General features: G+C 49.5%; 1 protein-coding gene across 1 annotated transcript in view; it reads left to right on the plus strand.

Moving 5' to 3' along the window:
* Nucleotides 1-12,852, plus strand: part of NECAB1 (N-terminal EF-hand calcium binding protein 1) — a 68,084-nt gene that overhangs the window by 14,213 nt on the left and 41,019 nt on the right. Inside the window, exon 3 of the mRNA XM_039877054.1 lies at nucleotides 4,526-4,634. Coding sequence (XP_039732988.1) covers nucleotides 4,526-4,634 — 109 coding nt within the window. The remainder of the gene's footprint in view (nucleotides 1-4,525; nucleotides 4,635-12,852) is intronic.

A 12,852-nucleotide genomic window follows, 5' to 3' on the forward strand; every position in this document is an offset into this window, starting at 1 on the left:
AGCTTAGCATTTTAGTGGTGAATGAGTCATAAATATAGAGAAAATCGCATGATAACAACACAGGAGGTGTCACTAAGCCAGAGGAATGGTAAGTACACCGCCGATCAGAGCTCAGAGGAGGAAGAGGGTGTTGGTCTTGGAGCGGCCGAGGTAAGCCATGGAGTTACTGTCCTCACCTAAATCTCTAAAGATGAGTAAAAACAGATAGCTAGGGGAGAAAAAAAGATTAATCAGGACCAATTCAGTTTAATTTTAGTTAAATTTTCAATTTAATTGTCCGAAAACCCAACTGAGATTAGTTTAAGTAAAATTTAGCATTTATTGGCTCTTATGATCGAAATACCCAGGAAACGGTCGCGTCAGAGGTCTGTGGATCTGTTCCTGCTCCTCGCAAGAGAGATCCATCACAGAAACGCACACTCACAGACCAGCTGGTAGGTGGAGTCGAAGCCCCCGGGGGTCTGCATGTGCCTGAGAGTCAATGGTCAACGTATCGTTACTGGTATGAGCATGATACATGAGGCACATTCATTCTCCCAAACAGTCTATAGAAAACATGAGCACCTGGGTAGACTGGGGTTAAGAAAATGAATTTATCAAGGTGACTGTTGAGTTAAATGTTAGATTTCAAGGTCGAATATGAATAAACGTCACTTGATTTTACCATGTTGATAGCATGGTCAGTTTTTAATGTTTTAAAGTCTTTTATGCAATTCTATGTGATTTTCACATTCTATTGTATATATCTCTAAATAAACTTTTATTTTAGAGAAGTTTTATATTTACAGAGAAACCGTGAAGCCAGTATGGAGAATCCCCACATAGCTGCCACCCGGCGTCCCTTACTATTAATAGGTTACGGTGCTGTGGCACATGTTGTTAGTGAGCCAATGCTGAGACATTATTCACGAAAGTTCATACTTTACTAGATTTCCTTAACTCTTGCCTAATGTCCTTTTCCTGTCCCAGGACCCCATCCAGGATAACACAGCACATTTAGTCATCATATCTCAGGCTCTGCTAGGTTGAGGCAGTTTCTCAGACTTGGCTCGTTTTTGATGATTTTGGCAGTTTTAAGGAGTTGCTGGTTTTATATAGTGTCCCTCAATGGGGATTTTTCTGATGCTTTTCTCGCGATTACACTGGAGCTGTGTGTTTGGGGAGGGCGACCACGGAGGTAAAGTGACCACATCAAAGGTGTCTGCTGTCCACACGATTTGTGACGATTGGTGTTGGCCTTTGTCACCTGGCTGGGGTAGGGCTTGTCAGGTTCCTCCACCATGAAGCTTACGCTTTCCTCCTCTTTCCGTAACTGGTCTCTCTGGGAGGGGTTCCCCTTGGACAGCCCACACCCGAGGAGTGAGAATTATGCTTCACCTCCCAGGAGACTGAGTATCTGTATGAAGTATTTAGAATTCTGCACGGGAGATTTCGTCTGTTCTCTTGTTTGTATATTCATTCGTTCATTCGTTCATTCATTCATTCAGTATGATAACACTGTGGACACATGGGTATTTATTATATTCTTTGGCTTCTAATTGTTCCCACTTTGGCCATTGAGAGCTCTTTCCCTCGACTCCTGTGTGCCCTTGACATACCCTCACAACTGTGAGGGATTTTTAGCACTTCCTTACTTTCTGGCGCTGTAAGATTTTTCAGGCCCATCTTTTATAATTCCTGCCACCGTCCTAGAATCGGCCTATTCTCCAGGGAGCCCTGGTCATGTTATTGGAGAAGGTATCAGAAACCAGTCTCTGGTGGTCCATGTGCTCAGTACTACCGGGGTCTCATCATTGCTCTAAGCTCCCTCAGCTGATCGAGCAAGGAAGGATGCCTGTGTGTGCTGACCCACGTGTGTGCACACTTCTGTAGTGCACCCACGAGTTCCTCTATGAAGCTAAACAGGAGTTCAGACTGATCGCTCAGACTCCAGACCATCACCACGCTGAGCGGTCGGCCCCCTCCCTTCGCTTACTGTGACCTCCTCGCGGTCCAGCAGCGAGCACCCTGGACCCCGTCGGCTGTCACTCACATCCCATGCGATCCCACTGCGCACACGCGGCTCACGGGAAGCAGCTTCACCAAGCACGGCTCAGCTCTGGGCGCTGCGTTGGCCCCTGGCTGGCAGATGCCAGTCATTCCCAGAGTTTCCCTCGCTTTCTTCAGTGGTTTCATACATTTCCAAACATTTTTCTATTTTTCTATTATAGTCGACACACAACGTACATTTCTAATACAGTTAAATTATTTTGTCGCATTCTGCATTTCACCCTGGGATCGCCTAAACTTCTAAGTGATTTTTTAAGAATTTGCATACATTAAAGTTTACTCTTTGTTTTGTAAAGTTCTACGGCTCTTGAATAAAGCATAATGTCACATATTCATCCTGCCGTGTCTACGAAACAGTTTCCCTGCTGTGAGGCACCCCCGTCCCTGTCCTCCATCCTCACCCCGGCCCCCGGCAGCTGCGGATCTTCTTACTGCCTTTATGAATTTGCCTTTCCCGGAATGCCATAAAACTGGAATCGTGCACTGTGTCGCTTTTCCAGACTGGCTTCTTCCGGGTAGACATGTGAGATTCATCCATGTCTCCTTGAGGCTCGGTAGCTCATTTTTTAAAATCACTGAATAACATTCCTTGTGGGGATGAACCAAAATTATTTCATCTGTGCGCTGATTGAGGGCCATTTGGTTACTTCTAGTTTTTGGTAATTGTGGATAAAGCTGTTGTAAACATTCACAAGCAGGTTTTTATAGGGATGTAAGTTTTCAGCTGGTTGGGTAAATACCTAGGAGCATGACTGCTGCCTAAGAAAATGCCAGAAGGTCTTCCAAAGGGGCTGAACTCTTTGGCTTTCCCACAGGCAGGCATGGACGTGCCTGTTTTCCCACATGCTCGCCGGGAATCGAGGCGGTTCGGGGCTTTGCTGGGCTTTTCAGGGGAGGGGAGATTTTAGCCTCTCTAATGGGTATGTAGTAGCATCTCATTGCTATTTAAAGTATTAATTCCTTATGACAAATAATATTGAAAATATTTCAAATGCTTAATCACCATCTGTGTGTCTTTGGTGTAGTGCCTGTTCGGACTTTTGCCCACATTTTAATTGGATTTTTGCTTTTCATTGTTTTAAGAGTTCTGTGTATGCTATGGATACATGTTTTTATTCAGACATATGTTTTGCAAATATTTTCTCTCAGTCTGTGATTTGTCTTTCATTCTCTCAAGAGTAATTTTTTTTTCCCAGAGCAAAATATTTAAATCTTAAAAAAGTCCAACTTAGCATTTCTTTTTTCATGGATCGTACTTTTGGTTTTGTATCTGAAAACTCATCACCCAACCCAAGGTAACTTATTTGTTCTCTTATTTTACATTTTACGTTTCGGTCCGTGGTCCGTTTTGAGCCCATTTTTATTATCTTCGAGGTGCAAGGCCCACGTCTGGGCTCATCTTTTTTGCGTGTGGACATTCAGCTGTCCTGCTCTATAACGGCCTTTGCTTCCGAGTCCAAGATCAGCTGACTGCGGGTGTGGGTTCGACTCTGCTCTGTGTGAGCATGCAGCTGTTGTGGCCGGCAGGGCGCTGGCTGCAGTGCTGGGGCTTTGTTGTGGGCCTCGAGATCGGGGTGTATCTCCTCGCACAGAGAGGGGGGGCCTCATCTCCCTCCAGGGCTGCCCCCGCCCCTAGATTCGCTGCTACGTCTTGTCCAGAGCTTTCACGTTCACCTGTTATTGATGTGGCTCCCCCTTTCTGCTTATCCAGATTTCCCTGTTGTTCAAGATCAGACGCAGAAGTTAGTAAGTGCCTTGTGCCCCGAGCGGAAAGGAGCTTTTATCTCCTGAAGTCCTGTGCGTTGACGCATGTCTCCTGTCACACTCGCTCTGTCCTGCTGCTCGAGGTGCTGACGCTGACTTCTGTGCGCCTCACGGCTTGATTAGACTCCTGCTGTGTCCCACGTCTGTGTCCCACAGCAGGGGCATGCGCGCTTGGCTCAGGAAGTGCCCATTTGTTTAAAGAGTAAAGGGGTGAACACAATTTGGTGGACGGTAATTGTAGTTCTGATAGCCGCGCGTTAGCGTCTGGTCATCCATATGCAGTTATTAAACATGTTTATTCTGCAGCCCGCTAGGTCCTGTCTGTGAGCGAACCATCCGCATAATCGACTCTGCCTTGGGTTTTTTGTTTTTGTTTTTAATTGGTGGTGTGGATATTCTCTTGGTCTGGCCAGTTACATTGCTTGTTAAATGTTAAATGCTTCTTGCCATATGAATAAATGAACCAAAAAATACCCAAAACTGTGTAGACATATTTCATGAGGGTGAATAGTGAACACATCTGCAATTTCTGTACTATAAAGACATTAAATTATTTTTCTTTTTAGCACCTTGAATTGTTCTTTCTTTTTGAATATGTGTGTCCGCACACACAGATAAAGCTGCACGAACATTTGAGCAAAGTTCGAAAAATTAAAGATAAAACCATACTCAAGTTAAAATGAGTGGCTTCTGTTGGCTCTTACCATTTCAGACGATGGAAAATTGTCCTTTGAAGAATTCAAGGCGTACTTCGCAGACGGCGTTCTGAGTGGAGAGGACCTGCACGAGCTGTTCCACGCCATCGACACCCACAACACCAAGTAAGGGCGCGTCACCCCTGGGTGCAGGGGGAGGGGCGGGGAACAGAGCACGCGCGCTGGGGGGCGCGGGGAGGGGGGCAGCGAGGGGGAGGGGGGCCCGAGGGCACGGGGGGCGCAGGGGACGCCCGGCGGCGCTCCGGGGCCTGGCCCTGACCACCGTCGGTGACGACCGCCCGGCTCCCACACCCTGAGCGCTGAATGGCGCGCGTGGTCTTCTGCAGGTGCGTCCTGAGGTGGCGCGTGAAGCACGCACGTGGAGGAGAGATCGTTGTCATTCCGTCATTCAGAAGGGAGCAGAGCTGTCCCTGTTTTCTTAGGGTCCCTGTCCGTTTGCTTTGTTCGGAAGCCGCCCTCGGGCCGCGCTTCGTGTCCTGCGCCGCCAAGCGCCCTGGCTCCTCTGCCGCGCGCGCGTCGGTGTCGCTCGCATCAGCACAGACTCAGGGGCCTCTGTTTGTGCTCCTCCTGTGCGTGGTCACGGGACGTGCCGAGGGCTGCAGGGTGAAGGCAGCAGCGCTGCGCTGCTCCATGCGGGCGCGTGAGCCAAGCGCATTGCGACAGCGTGACGGGCAGTGGAAGCGCCAGCTCCGCCGCGCCTGTGCGCGCCCCTGTCCCGCTGCGGGGCGTGGGTGGCCCCGGGCCGCGGGCCGCTCGCCGGGGACGTGCTCTGGGCTGCAGCGGGGCGGACGTCCCTCGAACAAGCAGGAAAAGTCAAAAGATTAAATCCACTTCACTCGAGCCGATGAGTAGTTGAAAAACGGCCCGTTTGTGAGGTTCTTGACTTCTCGGGATGTCAGAGCCCCCTGAGATGGTTATGGCGTTGTCGTCAGAAGTGGTGTTGGCAGACAGCCTGCCGGACGCTCGGTCCGCTCCCCAGCGGCCACAGCGTGGGGCCAGCTTGCAAATCGCCGAGCAGCAGGCCTGGGTGTGTGTCAGGGCGCGGGAACAGCGGCCGGGCACGCGGAGCCCGAGTCCTGGGCGCGTCGGTAACCGCCTCGCAGCCTCAAGGACTTGCCTCACCAGCTCGAGTTCAGGGGAAGATGACCCGCCTCCGCGGGGAGGCCAGCGGCTTGCTGGGGCTGGACGTCCAGCTTCCCCCCAGTGTGCGGTCAGTCAGGAGCCCCGCAGCTCGGCCGTAGGGAGGCTGACGCCAGAAAGCCTGGTCTTCCTGGGAGGCCGGTTCCATGGAGCTGTCCAGCGTCCTGGCGCCCTCCGCGCACTCGTCCTGACTGTCTGTCAGATCAGCTGTCCGCCGCGTCCCTGTTCTCTATATTCGAACGATTAGGATCGCGCCTGTCGCACCACCTCTTTGCTCCTGTGGTCCTGCCAGGTCTGTGTGTCCTCAGGGACTGCCGACTTAGGCTGGCTGAGAGAGCAGGCCCTGCTCGATGATCGACACTCTAGGTGGTTCTCACATGCTGCGTTATTCGCATTTATCAAGAATTTGAAAGTCAGACTGTGTGCATGGCCAAGAGAAATGCCGTTGGGGCACACCCTGCACAGATGCTCTTTTGACACATTTTTGATGACAGAGAACAGAAGTCTTAGTCTCATCAGACTCATTCTAATCATAGCCAGGCCTTCAGTTATCGATTCTATTTAGCCATTAGAACTAACCTGTGGCTACCAAATTTCCTTATCATTCACTCATTTTTTAGATGTAGCTTTCACTTCGTAATTTCTGAAGCCCATTTACTTTCTTCAGGCATCTCTAGCTCGTCAAGATGCAGAGAGAAAACGCGGCCATTTCCTGAGAGCTACGTTAACTTCCCCGTTGGGGAGGCATTTCCTTGGCGCCCCTTCCCCCGGCGGGGATGCTGGGGATGCCGTGTGCGGTGGGGCTGAGCACTGTCCTGCAGGAAGCAAGAGGAGGAACAAACAAAACTTGCTTTATAATTAAGATTGCCATTCGTTTAGGGACTTGGAAAGAATTTTAAGGGGATTTTCTTTCCAGTGACATGGAAATGATTTCTCTTTAGTTATAATTTCTGAAAAAAAATATTTGGTTCCAATTTTCTCTGACAAAGAGGTAGGCAGGCCAAATATTTTATAAAGGGAGTTCATATATAATTCCTAAAAAGAATATTTAATTTCTAAAGCAAATGTTTAATTTTTAATTGAATAAGGAAATTCATTTGTTGAATTACTGTGTGCCAGGCACTTACTTACATTATCTAATTTAATCTTCACACACACACACACACACACACACACACAAATTAAAAGTATTTTACTAGCCTGCAGTTAAGGAGGCTGATACAGAAAGTTCAGTAACTTGCCCAAGGTCGCACAAACGACGCGTGTCAGGGCCTCGGACCCCAGGCCACCCGAGACGAAGCTCGCTCTTTCCTCGCCAGGCCACCTCAGTCAGTTTTTGGATTTTTAGCTATTTATCGTGTAATATCAGAAATCACAATATTCCAAGGCTTCTTAGAAAATCGCTTCAGGCATATCATCCTTGACGGAAGGTGGCGGCTCGCTCTGGCAGACCGGATCTGGAGGTGCGCTGGAGAGGTCGTTGCTTTCACCGCTGCCTTTATCGCTCTTTTTTGTATCTATTATGTAGGATTTTACGGCGTGGGCGTTGCTACAATGTAGAATGTTCTTCTTCTTCTCTGTGGACGTTACTTCCATTCCTGCACATTCTCCTCCCTCCCGCCTGCCTTTCTACCTGGAGTTGGGCCTCCGCGAGTGGACTCGGGCCCTCACCGCCCCGTCCCGTCACCTTGCGATTGCCACGTGTCCTCTGTTCTTCGGGGCTCTCACGGAGCCCTTCCTCCCACCGCTCGGATCAAAGGCGCGGATCAAAGTTCGCTCTCAAACTTTTTCAGATCTTTTTCTGTTTCTAATCTTATCTAGAGAACTATTTTCTGACTGTCATCTCTTCCCTTCAGTAAAGAACTCGAATTCTCTTTTGATCTTAACTGAGCACTCTCTTTCCATCGGCTGTGATGCACATGGTGACTCACGATCGATTAGGACTCAAAATTAAAACTGTCTGCTGAGAAAGCTGGGTGAATTATTTATTCACGTAAATGCAGTGCTCCTTTTCTGTCTCTCCATTATCCGCCAGCGGGGTGAAATCCGCTCCATGAAATTTTAACCCCAGTCTTTTTAAAATACGCGTTCCCACCCCGGGACTGATCCCTCTTTCCCATCCCCCATCTCCCATGTCCAACGCGCCAGCCACTTCTGTCCCTTCCCCCCGGGCTTATTTATCCCAGGGACCCGTCTCATTCTCTTTGTTGTCACCGCTACCTATGTACAAGCTTCTTCTCTTTGCAGCTACGTGATTCTCAGGAACGGTCAGCGGGTGGAACAGTTACAGTTGTGTTTCTCTATGATGCCTCAAGATTTCAGAATTCTTGAGCTAAACGTAGATTAAAAACAATCTGTAAGTCATTGCTTACTTTTGAAATGGATCTCTTTTTTGAAAGCAATCTCTTGAGGAAAATACTTCCCCTACAATAAAAGTAACTCGTGCTTATTGTAAAAAAGATTTCAAACCATAGAAATCATTTCTTAAAAAGCGTAAGAATGCCCGCAATGCCGCCTCCTCGTGGTAACTACCAGTCGCATTTGGTTGCTACACTTCGAGTGTGCGCACTGTTTCAATCACAGAGAACTTTCTTCTTTCTTTCTTCTCCCCGCTTGCTGTCCACCCATCCCATTCCCTGTAGCCACCGTTACCACCTGCCGGAGCGCGGTCCCCTGTCCCCTTTTCCGTGTCTGCCGGAAGCCGGGCCTGACCTTCGCGGTGAGGCTGCGCCTCTCGCTCGGCGTCCGGCTGCCGCGTGCTTCGCTCTCTGCAGCCCTCGCGCCAGCCGCAGTTCCGTGTTTGTTCGGGGCTGACTCCATCCGTGTTCACCTCCCCTGGTCCAAACCCCACAGAGGCAGAGGTGAGGGCAGAGGTCCTGGCTTTCCATCGGTCCCGGCTTTCCATCGGTCCCCAGGGCCTGCCCGTGCCGTGCATGTCCCAGCTCAGTGCGCAGGTGCCGGCTCCTACCCCCGCCTCTGTCCATCAGTCCGTCTGTCTGTGCGCTGCCCGCCCCGCCCCGCCCCTGCCTCCACCAGCTGAAGCCTCCGGGGCACCCGGGTCCATCCAGCTCCCTGCGAAGCAGTGCGGTGCCGTGGAGAGAGCTGGCCCAGGCTGGGCTGACGTCCCTCCGTGGTCCAGCGGGGAGGGCTGCGGGGTCACCGCTCTGCACTGAACCTCAGTTTCACTGACCGTAAACTGGAGCCAATGTAAAAACGCATTTCACAGCGTTTAAACACCAGCTACAAAATGAGGAGGAGGAGGAGGAGAAGGAGGAGGAGGAGGAGGAGACATCCACCAACTTTTCCTGCTCTCTTGATTGTCGTCTTCAGATTTTTGTAATTATAGTTTATGCTTTCATAAGGCATCACATAATTCCATAAAATCACCCCTTGCTTTTTGCTCGATGTTTCATCAGCACGTTCCTCTCGTCTCCAGATCTAAACTGCGAACCCCCCTGAGGCAAGGGCGTGGTTCCCTGCTGCCCCTCGGGGTCGCGGGGGCGGAGCGTGGTCAGCAGTACTCGGGGAGTTGATTGACGGCTGCGGGAAGGGGGTACAGCGATTGGATGCATGGAAGGCAGAGGTGCACTGCGGGGGTGACTTAGAGGGGACCCGGCAGACCACAGAAAGGGCGAAGCCACTGAGCAGTCCTGTCAATAAAAAAGGGAACTGACTCTTTTCATTGGGGACAGAGTAAACGATAAATCTGGCTTTGGACTCTCAACAAGACAAAGGTTATTTCAAAGGCTTTTTTCCCCTTTTAAAATAGTTATCTATTCCCGTGAAGTAAAAGCTATGAAATGTAATGTTGAGATGTAAATGTGGATGACTTCCTTCTTTTAACAGGCTCAAAACATTTTCAAATTAAGAAGTTTGTTCTGTCCCAATATATTTCATGGTTCTGCATTTTTATGTAGAAACTCTCTAATGCTTAAAAAGAAACTTCTGCATAAAGTATTATATTCTCTTTTCTGATCATAAAAGGTTTCTTAGAAAAAAGACAGACGAAATAGCAAGAGGCTTTGGCAGTGAAGGAAACCGTTCAGGAGGAAAGCTGGCCGGTCGGTGCACGCAGACCATGCGCTGCTGCCCCGGCTCACTCGCCGGTGGGTGCAGTGGTTCAACTTTACTTTTAAGTTTCTCCGGGCATCAATTTTTAATTGCTTTTAGATTCGAAACAGTGATTCAGAACAATTAGGAATCTGCCATAGGGTTTCGATCATTTGCTTGAATATTTCCCCGACCCTAACCCACCCTCACCGCCGTCAGCTTGAACGTAATAGATGTGGAAATGAGGCTGGCACCAAGTTTCTATTTTTTCTTTTTCTTTATTTTTTTGGATTGTGAATAGTTTTCAAGTAAAAATTCAGAATGTCAAACCCGCCGATTATTATTCCAGCTGAGACTGCAGCCTCCAAGAAGTTAGTCACTTGTTACCTACTTATTCGTTTATTTCTTCAACAAGTAATTATTAGTAATTTACAGTGGAGACCCTGTGCCATGCATTATGTATGAAGGTGAATATTACTTCATAGTTATGGGAAGTCGGCATATTGATGGACAAAAAGCTGTTGCCAGTTATTCTGTGGAAGTGGGCCAGGGGCGCCTACTGACCGTGACCAGGGACCGTGGGAAGCCAGTCTTGTCCGTTGGCGCTCTGCCCCTCGGCCTGTCCTACCCAGGACCTTTACAGTAGCTCGTTCTTGGTGATAAAATGCGATTCAATACGCCACTGTCTGAACAACTTACCTCCTAATAAAAATCATATTGTCTGAAAGCTATTAGTAGGAGACTGACTGTTTTAAAAATAGTCTCGAAACATGAGAAACTTCTGGGTCATGTGTTGATGGAGGTCGCCTGTCTCAAAATGTCATGATTGGCCAAAGGTCAATCATTTCACGAAATAGTATAGGCCGAGGAAATCGAATGCCATTACTGGAAAAGGTAATTGATCCAGGCTCCTCTTGTGGACTCATCAAGAATCAAATAGAGAGAACTGCCATTTGCCCATTATTTCAAAAATGTCAGTAGAAATAACGGAATTGTGTCTTCTGTCCCTGAATCTCCTTCTCGGCCTGGTCTGCCTCTCCCTCGCCCTGATCTGCCTCCACGCTTGGTGGGCAAAGACCATGTCTATCCTGGTCTCACTCAAGTTAGAACGGGTGGTAAGAGCTCTCAAGCCTTTGAGTTTTGTTTTGCTCTTCATTCTAATTGCATTCTGGCATTTCTATGTGTATTTCGTTTTCCTGGCCGGTTCATGACATTTCACCTACACAAGTGTTTATCAAGCACTGGCGGTGGGCTAGAAAATATGCAAATACAAAATTTAACATAATTTTTGGACAGAAGTACTGTTTTCCAAGCTGGGTGTTTCCTTTTACATTTTAGGTCACTGACAATCTATGTCAAGGAAAGGAGAAACCTCGCTTCTGCAGAGCGTTTCTGATCTAACGCCCTTGTTTTACGTTTGAGAAACCTGAGTTCAGAGGAGATAAGCGAATGCCCAGCAGCGCGGTCCCCGGAGCCGGCTCTGCTCTGCGCCGCCCGCTGCCTCGCTCCGAGCGCGGGCAGACCACGGAGCTCGGGCGGATGCCAACGGGAGCGGTCACCGTTTTTAGTGCAAACCAACTGAATTTCCGTGTTGAGCGTCCGTTCTGCTGAGCCGTGGGAACTCTACCTCCGTCAGCTCGGGGTCACTTTGCTCCACTCCGGGCTGCGGGTCAGTCTCCGGCCAGACTGCGTGCAGAACCCTCTAGAAAGGAGGGCGTCCGTCCTCCGGGTCCGCGCTCCGTGGCGCATCTGCGCTGCCGTCTTCCGTTTCGCCCGGTTGCGGTCATTAGTCCCGGCAGGCCCCTGCGTCTCCCTCTTCCTGTCCACCGGCTCCCTGTGCCACGTAGGGCGCCCTGAGTGTTCCCAGACCAGTCTCTGCGGGGTGACGCTGCCCGTGACGCTGCCTCGGCCCTCCTGCCGCGCCCAGCGAGCGCGTGTCTGTGCGTCCATCACGGTGCCCGAGGTCAGCGTCTCTGCCTGGACATCGTCACCGAGCCTCCGCTTGTCAGTTCCGCCGCACCCCACCCCTCTGCCCCTCCACGCACGGGCCTGGAGTGGGGGGCAGCGCAGGGCAGACAGCCTCCCCGCGAAAGCCGACATCTGGCCCCAGGCTTTCTTCACCGCCCCTGTGTTTCCCTCCTTTCCTCCAGGGCGTCTCCGCAGCTGGCCGCTGGGAGGCTTAGCCCTTACTGAGTTGTAGTTTTCTAAGGCTTTTCTCTTACCTGGGTCCAGGCGCCTGAGTTTCAAAAATCAAGAATCTGGCCTCACGTTAGAGTTCCCTGGGGAAGCAGAACCAACAGCATGTGTCTTTACGTGGAAGGGATTCTGCTAAGGAGCTGGCTCGTGCAGTTCTGGAGGGCAGGGCGTCCAGCAGCTGCAGGGTGGGCTGACCGGCTGGGGACCCAGGGGTGCAGTTCAACTGCAAAGGCCATCTGCTAGAGAAGTCCCAGTCGCTTGCGGAAGTTCAGTTTTTTTCTGTTTGGGCTTCAACTGATAGGGTGAGGCCCACCACATTAGGAAGGGCAATGTGTTTTATTCACACATCACCAATTAAATATTAACTCCATCCAAAAACACTGTCACCGAAACATCCGGAATAATGTTTGACAACATATCTGGGCGCTGTGAACCAGCCAGGGTGGCACATAAAGCTAACAGTCGCAGCCCCGTCCCGTCTGTGGCCTGTCTTGTCATTGCTTCTCCAAGACGTAGTAGCCCAGAAGTAGAGCTGTCATGGCAAGTGTCGTGGGGTAGAAGCAGACGGGGACACTGAATCATGTTTCCAAAACACACACCACGCAAGATTCTGGCACTGATCATTTATTTTGACTATCATTAATGGAACTTATCGACATGCTGCTTCATGGGCACATTTTCATTTTTGCAGGTGTTTATCTTTGTTCTTCCAAAAAAATAAATAAATAATGCTTCTTGAAAGCAGGCACTGATTTCTCTCCCATTGATTACAGCGTTTTGTGCAAATAGACAATTAATAAATAACATTAATTGAAAAAAATTTGTTTTGAAACCAGAAGGTACAGTGGTATCTATTTAAGTGACAACTATGCAATTTTCAAGTCATATTTAGCACTAAGAAAATATTTGAAGTATAACTACTTTCACTTGATTTTTT

This window comes from Pteropus medius, unplaced genomic scaffold, assembly GCF_902729225.1.
Source record: "Pteropus medius unplaced genomic scaffold, Ma_sr-lr_union100, whole genome shotgun sequence".
NCBI lineage: Eukaryota > Metazoa > Chordata > Mammalia > Chiroptera > Pteropodidae > Pteropus > Pteropus medius.